The sequence below is a fragment of the Oncorhynchus kisutch genome, linkage group LG28 (genome assembly GCF_002021735.2).
Source record: "Oncorhynchus kisutch isolate 150728-3 linkage group LG28, Okis_V2, whole genome shotgun sequence".
Lineage (NCBI taxonomy): Eukaryota > Metazoa > Chordata > Actinopteri > Salmoniformes > Salmonidae > Oncorhynchus > Oncorhynchus kisutch.
In genome coordinates, this window is record NC_034201.2 from 6,227,302 (window position 1) to 6,236,605 (window position 9,304).

Genomic DNA, 9,304 nt, shown 5'->3' on the forward strand with positions numbered 1-9,304 from the left:
CTCTTCCTCTGCCTCTGTCTATCTGTGTCTCTCTGCATCTGTCTGTTTCTGTGCCTCTCTGCCCCTGTTTCCCTCTCACTCTCTCTTCCTCTGCATCTCTCTGCCTCTGTCTGTCCCTGAGTTTCAGTGTCCGTCTCTCTCTCTCTCTCACTCACACGCAAACACATATCAGGATGTGCAACCCCACAAGACTAAGAATGTTGCTCCAGCCTAGTATCTCCTTGCCACTCTGAAGAGCCAGTGTGTTATACAAGCTCTACTCTTGGTTTCATTTTTTGATTATTAGATGTCTTTCCTTGTGGTGGTGTTTTATACAGTCATTCAAAGAAAGTGTGTTTTTAGATGTCGTGGATTGTGTTACAACTTTTAGTAAAAAAAGGCTCCTTCCTAAAGCATATTTGTCAAGAGACAAAACTCCTATATCAAGCTTATACTGTATATAGTGGAAGTAGCATAGGGAAGCATTGTCATAATTATCCTTGCTTTAGCATCAGCCGCTGCTGCTGTTTCAAATACATGCGACAACAACAAAACATCAAAAAACCAACCTCTGTGAATATATCCCTGGTAGAAGAAGTACATCAGATGCTTTGTGTTCTGTCTGCAACGGAAGGCATGAAACGTTGGTGTGAGAGGGGTGAAAAAAACCATGCCGTCTTGGGAATTGACAGGATTTCGAATGCGTTTCCATGCAACGCTGCGTCATTGACATAGGAACGGGGGGGGGGGGGCTCAACATGGAGAATGTGATATTGAACCGTGAGCCTGGAAGACATACAGAGCTTTTAGCAATGTATCACCCAACACACCGATGGTCATTTTTACTGTGTTGTTTCTGCACATCTATGTTTTGTGTAGCAATGTGTGTAACCATGCTGAAATGTTTTATGTTACCGGGACCCTCTCAAGTTGTTCCCCCTCCACAGCTGCAGTCCTGAAGTATGAGAACAACGTGATGAACATCCGGCAGTTCAACTGCTCCCCTCATCCCTACTGGCTGCCCAACTTCATGGACGTGTTCACCTGGTCCCTGCCCTTTGTGGGGGAGAAAGGTACCACTACCACCCTTTCCTTATTCATTAGTAGCGCATTTATCAGTGTAATGACTAATGAGTACAGTGGTGTTTTAATACTGGTTCATCACACTGAGCTAAGTTAGGGGTTCCCAAACCTTTTCTGCACACAACCCCAAATTGACACACAAAAAAAAAAAATATGCAGGGGATCACTTTTGGAAAATGTATATTTATTTTCCTGACCCCAAGTTTGGTGTTACAAAATCATCTTATTTTGATAGTATAGATTAACATTCAGCAGGCTCTTAGACTGCTACGATATGCAATGACTATGTCCTTCCTATACTTACCCTCGTACTACATTTTATCATAAACAAATATGTGCGGCAACACCCTCATCTGAGAACCTTTGACCCTTGTCCAGTCACAGAGATGCTGGTGAACGTGTTGAGCATCTGCTCTGACGACGAGCTCATGAATGACGGAGACGACCAAGAGATCCTGGATGGTGAGTCACTCATATACTGTACTGTTAAGAGTCCAATGCAGCCATTTAAAACAAAAAATCTCAATAGCAAATCATTTCTGGGTAACAATTAAGTACCTTACTGGTCAAAAAGAAACTAAAATTGCTTCTTAGCAAAGAGCAATTTCTCAAGCAATATTTTTGCTAGGACTGTCTGGTAGTGGTCTGAGTGGGGAGGGGAGAACTGAGAACTAGCTGTTATTGGCAGAGAGGTTTGGAACTCTTTCTTATTGGTCTATTAAGGAATTTAATTGAATTCAGGTGGTCTTTTCATACAGCTCTTACACTTAAAGAGCATTGTCATAGTTTTCACAGTTATATTATCCAACCTCAGAGTGTGGAAATATATACACTACTGTTCAAAAGTTTGGGGTCACCTAGAAATGTCCTAGTTTTTGTGTAGTTTTTGTGTATTTAAAAAAATATCATATTGATCAGAAATACAGTGTAGACATTGTTAATGTTGTAAATGACTATTGTAGCTGTAAACGGCAGATTTTTGTTTTTTTAATAGAATATCTACATAGGCGTTCAGAGGCCCATTATCAACAACCATCACAGCTGAAAACTGTTGTTCTGATTTAAAAAATCAATCAAACTGGCCTTCTTTAGACTAGTTGAGTATCTGGAGCATCAGGATTTGTAGGTTTGATTACAGGCTCAAAATGGCCAGAAACAAATACTTTTCTTCTGAAACTAGTCAGTCTATTCTTGTTCTGAGAAATTAATGCTATTAAATGTGAGATTTCGTACAACGCTGTGTACTACTCCCTTCACAGAACAGCTCAAACTGTCACTAACCAGAATAGAAAGAGGATTGGGAGGCCCCAGTGCACAACTGAGCAAGAGGACAAGTACATTAGTGTCTAGATTGAGAAACAAATGTCTCACAAGTCCTCAACTGGCAGCTTCATTAAATAGTACCCGCAAAACACCAGTCTCAACGTCAACCGTGAAGAGGCAACTCCGGGATGCTGGCCTTCTAGGCAGTTGCAAAGAAAAAGCCATATCTCAGACTGGATAATAAAAAGAAAAGATTAAGATGGGCAAAAGAACACAGACATTGGACAGAGAAACTCTGCCTAGAAGGCCAGCATCCCGGAGTCACCTCTTCACTGTTGACATTGAGACTGGTGTTTTGCGGGTACTATTTAATGAAGCTGCCAGTTGAGGACTTGTGAGGCGTCTGTTTCTCAAACTAGACACTCTAATGTGCTTGTCCTCTTGCTCAGTTGTGCACTGGGGCCTCCCACTCCTCTTTCTATTCTGGTTAGAGACAGTTTGAGCTGTTCTGTGAAGGGAGTAGTACACAGCGTTGTACGAAATCTCACATTTAATAGCAATAATTTCTCAGAACAAGAATAGACTGACTAGTTTCAGAAGAAAGGTATTTGTTTCTGGCCATTTTGAACCTGTAATCGAACATACAAATGCTGATGCTCCAGATACTCAACTAGTCTAAAGAAGGCCAGTTGTAAGAGATCTTCAGTTTCTTGGCAATTTCTCACATGGAATAGCCTTAATTTCTCAGAACAAGAATAGACTGACGAGTTTCAGAAGAAAGGTCTTTGTTTCTAGCTATTTTGAGCCTGTAATCGAACCCACAAATGCTGATGCTCCAGATACGCAACTAGTCTAAAGGCCAGTTTTATGCTTCTTTAATCAACACAACAGTTGTCAGCTGTGCTAACATAATTGCAAAAGGGTTTTCTAATGATCAATTAGCCTTTTAAAATTATAAACTTGGATTAGCTAACACAACGTGACATTGGAACACAGGAGTGATGGTTGCTGATAATGGGCCTCTGCACGCCTATGTATTCCATTTAAAATCAGCCATTTCCAGCTACAATAGCCATTTCCAACATTAACAATGTCTACACTGTATTTCTGATCAATTTGACGTTATTTTAACGGACCAAAAAAAAGAGTTTTTCTTTCAAAAACAAGAACATTTTTAAGTGCTCCCAAACTTTCGAACGATAGAGTATATAATACACAGGTCAAATCAAGTTTTTGACTGCACTAGGCCTTTAAGAATCCATTTGTGCTGTAGTGTATCACATTCCCCTCCCTGGCATAGATCCCGATAAACAATTTAAAAACAATGTATGTGTACAGTATATTAAATGTCCTCTGGGTATTTGTTTGTTATGAGGGGCTCTTTGAATTACCTGTAAAGAATTTAAATGGATCACTTCAATGTGGCCCATAGACTCACTCCTGAGATCTGAAAATGAGTGTTCTCTCTTTCTAGCCAACGCAGCTGCAGCTCGGAAGGAGGTCATCAGGAACAAGATCCGCGCCATCGGGAAAATGGCCACAATGTTCAAAGTGCTTCGGTGAGAATGTTCTTCATGTTCTTCACATGAGCTGTTACACAGCTCTAATGCGGAATATAGAGTTATTATAATTGAGTGTATATATATACAGTAGAAGCCGACATGAGTGATCTTTGTGGATGCCCTCTGACCTGTGTGTGTCCTGCAGGGAGGAGAGTGAGAACGTTTTGACGCTGAAGGGCCTGACGCCTACTGGCATGCTGCCCAGTGGGGTGCTCTCTGGGGGAAAACAGACCCTGCAGAGTGGTGAGGACCAGGCCCAAGCCAGGCCATGTTTTTTTCTATCCTCCCTCCCTCCGTACCGCCTGCCCTCTCCTCGTCTCCCACCCTGTCTATCCGTTCCTCTTTCTATCACTGTGACTCTTACTCTCTTTCTGTCACAGTCTCCGTCGCTCTCCATCTCTCCCTGGGTCTTTGTCTTCGTATCCGTCCTCTGGTCCCTTTGTTTCTGACCCAGGTTTGCGCAGCCACCCGTAACTCTGGAGGACTGCAGATTCTGCCCTCTTTAGCTATAGCTCGACACTAGAGAGAGAGAGAGAGAAACAGTCATCTCACCTGTATTCACTCCCATCGAGTTGCTCTTTGAAAAGCTGGGTGAGGTGTCTGTGGGCCTCCAGAGTCACTCTAACCCAGCCCTGGGGTGTTCCCCAGTCCTTTGGTCACTCAGTCTGTTGTGTTCTACAGAGACTGGAGTGGGCTGCTGATCCAGCCTGCCTGGCTGTGTTGCTGGGTTACATGTGTGTCTCGCTGGTCTCTGGCCAGCTGCCTACCTACCGCCGGGGGGCTGCATTCTGCATGGCTTTGTCAGAAGTAACTCGCTCCCCTCCTTTCCCCCTCCCCCCAGCCACCACCGAGGCCATCGAAGCCATCGACACAGAAACTGAGGACGGAGAAGGTAAAGCTGCGTCCCCCACCCCACCCCTTTCAGCAGGACATGCATTGGGTCAACTGCCCATCGGTGACAATAGCAGTTCATATTCAGCCTGCATCGAACATCTCAGGGGGACAGTTGGTTTAGAGTGGGTAGCACGGAACTTTGCAGTACCTTGATTACAAGATATCTCAACTATATCAGTTATGATATAAGGGCCAGGCTATATAACAATAATTACATAGTGTGCTCATGAAAAACAAAGCTTTTTCACAAGTTTGATACCTTACATAAAAATACAAATGCACATATATTAACAAATATACCGGTACATATAAACACATGGATTTGTATGGAAGTAATTTAAGCCATGCAAAGTGAGGTGCTACCAAGAGATGCATGATGGTTTCTTTCGGGTGCCTTTTTATGCTCAGGCATGATTCCTTATTTTTATTTTGGGGGATTTGGCTTATCTTCCGCCCCCATCTGGTTGAAAGATGCATCGCATGCAGGGAGAACAGGACACAGGTGAGCCCTAAGGTGAAATAAAGTATGCATCATGATGTCAACTGAATGATATCATGAGCGTGATGCTATCTGTGTGAACCATAGAGTCTCTGGACACTTAGTACCCATTTGACAGCTGCAGTTAAACAACTGCCTGCATCACGGCAGAGTTGTGATAAACTATCAGGACTACATATGTAGCAGTGGAAGCTGCTGAGGGGAGGATGGCTCATAATAATGTCTAGAATGGTGTCAATGGAGTGGATTCAACCACATGGAAACCAAAGTCTTTGGTGTGATTGATACCATTCCATTGACTCCATTCCAGACATTATTATGGGCCGTCCTCCCCTCACCAGCCTCCACTGGTATGTAGTATGACATGCTTATGCCATGTAGCTGGTACTGTAATGTCACGTTGGCTTCATGATGCATAATAATAACAACAGTAAAAGAAGGGTGCCCTTCAAGTACAGGAGGGTGCTAATAGTGATAAACAAGGGTCCCATTTTAGTAAAGGTGGGTGCCATTCTAATAAACTAATGTGCTATTCTAGTAAGCGAGGATGCCATTTGAGTAAAGGAGGGTGCTGGGTGCTATTGTAGTAAACAAGGGTGTCATTCTAGTACAGGACACGAGGGTGCTATTATAGCCATGGTTGTTTATCTGAGTGGCTGGGTGAGTCGTTGACTCGTTATCCCAGATGTTTCTCTTAGAAGAGCCTGTGAACATCCCAAGGGTTCTGATATCACTCTGTCCACAATTAAATCTTATTCAAATCATCTTCGTCTTTACTCAAAGCTGTGTTCAGATGTTCTCTCTAGACACGTGTCAAATGATCTTTGAAATCACAATGCTAGCTTGTACTGCTGTGTGACATGAGAACGCTATGTTTAAGGGACTGAACTATTGTAATGTTCTATTATGTTGAGGCCCAGTGTGGTACTTTCCAATAATATTTGTATCATATGACCGTACACAAAGAGGAATTTCAAAGGATTTAAAATCCAGGTTTATTATTTATGAATGCTGTCATGAGACAGTGATTCTGATCCCCTGTGTGTCCCCTCTCTCCTCCCACCTGTCCCTCCCCTCAGCCATCCGTGGGTTCTCTCCCCAGCATAAGATCGCCAGCTTCGAAGAAGCTAAGGGGCTAGACCGTATCAACGAGCGCATGCCACCCCGCAGAGTCGGGGTCAACCACGTTGGACAGTCCATGGGCAAGATGAACATGTCCGAGGCCAACGGCACAGAAGACAATGACAATGACAACAGCAACGTCCAGTGATGCTGAGGCCCGCCCCAGAGCTCATGCTACTGCTGCGCTGTGCGACAAGATATCGCCAAATCGTGATATCAGACCTCCGAATAAAGATACAACAAAACACAGACACAACACATCTGCATCTACCGCTGCTGCTCCTACATACAATTAGAGAAACGAATCAAATGTTAAGTCTCTTGTACAAATGGGTAAGGTGGTATATTTTTTGACGCCAGGTCACCACATGGGGGGAACTGAGCTCAGAAGGGGAGGTTTTACCGCTCTTTGGTCTGTGGATTGGGAGGGGGTAGTGGGGTCAGAGATTAGGGAAGGGACATGGAGGAGGCGAGCGGGGCGGGATGGAACTTGTTGGGATGAGGTCAAGGGGGTGTGGTCCTGTGGGTGTGTCTGCTGGTCCCTTTCTCAGTCCAATCACAGACCGAGTTGGCAGGGTTTAGAGTCCTGAACTCTCTCCCATGTCCGCTACATCCTCAAAGGGTCTGATACGAGACCCATGCCACACACACATTTTACTATTTTTGATTAAGTTTCACTCATGAACTCATCTCAAACAGAAATAATCTCGCTACTCAACATGTTTTGCTACTAGTAGTAATAAAAACAAATCCAAAAAGAGAAAATGTTATTTGTAAGAAAGGGCATTTGAGAAGAAAAAATATGTACATTTTACTACTTGCAATGCAATCTTACCGGAGAACTTTTATTTCTTGATTTATTTTGTGGTAAGACGCCATGAGCCTGCAGAGGGTAGGGGTGGAACGTGGGCTTGACTGTGGCCTCTCCACCAACCAAAGCCACAGTCTGTCATGTTTAGGGGCTGCAGTTCCAGCTACCTTCCACCTACCTTCTACCTGATTGTTTTTCACTTGCCTGTAACTAAAGAGAGAGAATGCACACGGTATGTCAAATCTGCTGTCGCAGTAAAAAAAAAAAAAATCTTATATCTATATATATATATATAATTAATTATAAAGATGGACAATAACAAAGACAATGATTTTTAACAGCATCGACGTTATGGAACGCATCAATGCATGCAATTAAGTTCCTTATTGATGTACAATTTTTATTGTGATGTGTTTCAATAGAGTAGACTTGAATTATTTCCCTCTTCAAAGATATTATTTTTTTTTTTTACATATCATTTTTCATTCTTGCTTCCTTTGATTTGTTTTTGTACATTTTTTTCATCAATATTATTTTTAATTTGATTACGGTTTTGTATTTTTATATTGTTTCGCTCTACAGACACAGATGCTCTCTTTAAGGTGTGAAGCCTTGTTTTTTTTCTGTTCTGTTGGTGTACAGAAGTTATTAAATCGTCTGAATGAACATATTACTCCGTGATAAGCAACATTCAGGCTACCAAAGCATGCTCGCATGGTTTGTTCAAATGTAAACAAATTGGACATAATGAAAATCCTGTGTCTCACTTTCTTTTAAAAGGAAAAAATATATATTCTCATTAGTTCTTGATGATATTCCTATGATTCTAACGATTTAAGCTTACAGTCCCCCCCCCCCCCCCCCCCCCTTCCACAGTTTTTTGATCCTTGATTGGTCTAGACATGGTTTATTTCGCAGAAGGAATTTCATGGATTTTAACTTGTGACAATTTTTCTTGTAATTTTCTCTGGAACAATTTTTTGGCATTTGAATTCCTAAATGATACACATGGTAAGCATGCCCTATGGGACAAATCACATTTTTTACTCTTGAATAAAATATGCATGAATCAGTAGTGTGGCTTCCAGTTTCTTATCGATATATAGGAAATGTGTGCAACATGATGTAAATAGGATGCCTTTTCACAATTTAAGCCACACCTAAACAGTATGCTCTGCGGGACAAAGTGTGTGTGTCTGCTGCGCATATGTAAAAAATGGGCAGCTTCACTGTTTTCGAAGGGAGCTGCTTTTCACAGCCAACTTGGATCCCATACAGTGGGCGAATGTGCTTTTCTCTCCAGTTTCCATGTGGGCATTCGGTCTGCTTCCCGTCATTCTTCCACAGGAAACTCCGGGAACAGCATCACACAGGCCATGGCAACCACTCCCACCTCACACTGAACCCACTGTAGGGGGCAAGTCTATGGATCAAGACGGTAACATCCCGTTGCCAGGACCTTAACCATACTCATTAACACATACACGCAGACTCAGGCCACAAGTTGAGCCAGCTGCCTTACACAGACAGACATACTACTCAGAGTCTCCATTCTCTCTCCTACACAGTGGCTCCTCTTGCCCCTGGGTGACCTCACACACTCATTCATTTTACACACACACACACACACACACAGTTGGAACGTGAGACGCTCCAGTCAGAGGAAACGTTGTAGATTTGGACATTTATCTGCTTCTATATCCCCGTCACTCTGCTGAGTGTGTTTCTCTTCATTCCAGCAGGTAGGTTCAAATCAAAAAGGCAGCATAGCCAGATTACAGGTACTGTTGACATTTATTAAATTGTACCGAAACTTCCTGTTTTCATCACAACTCTCCTCACAGTACATGTCAAATGTTTGGACAACTACTCATTCAAGGGTTTTTCTTTATTTTTTACATTGTAGAACTATGAAATACCACATGTAGTCACCAAAAGTGTTAAACAAATCAAAATACATTTTCTATGTGAGATTCTTCAATTAGCCACCATTTGCCTTGATGATAGCTTTGCACACTCTTGGCATTCTCTCAACCAGCTTCATGAGGTCGTCACCTGGAATGCATTTCAATTAACAGGTGTGCCTTGTTA

General features: G+C 42.6%; 1 protein-coding gene across 2 annotated transcripts in view; it reads left to right on the forward strand.

The window, feature by feature from the left end:
- LOC109872544 (serine/threonine-protein phosphatase 2B catalytic subunit alpha isoform-like) overlaps positions 1 to 8,288 on the forward strand; it is a 50,504-nt gene extending 42,216 nt beyond the window's left edge. Inside the window, exons 9-14 of one of the 2 annotated variants that reach the window (XM_020463814.2) lie at positions 927 to 1,052; positions 1,441 to 1,524; positions 3,800 to 3,884; positions 4,033 to 4,130; positions 4,729 to 4,779; positions 6,360 to 8,288. In XM_020463814.2, coding sequence (XP_020319403.1) covers positions 927 to 1,052; positions 1,441 to 1,524; positions 3,800 to 3,884; positions 4,033 to 4,130; positions 4,729 to 4,779; positions 6,360 to 6,550 — 635 coding nt within the window. In that variant the 3' untranslated portion in view covers positions 6,551 to 8,288. The remainder of the gene's footprint in view (positions 1 to 926; positions 1,053 to 1,440; positions 1,525 to 3,799; positions 3,885 to 4,032; positions 4,131 to 4,728; positions 4,780 to 6,359) is intronic. The other variant, XM_020463815.2, reaches the window with a different exon arrangement.
- The last annotated feature ends 1,016 nt before the right edge of the window (positions 8,289 to 9,304 follow it).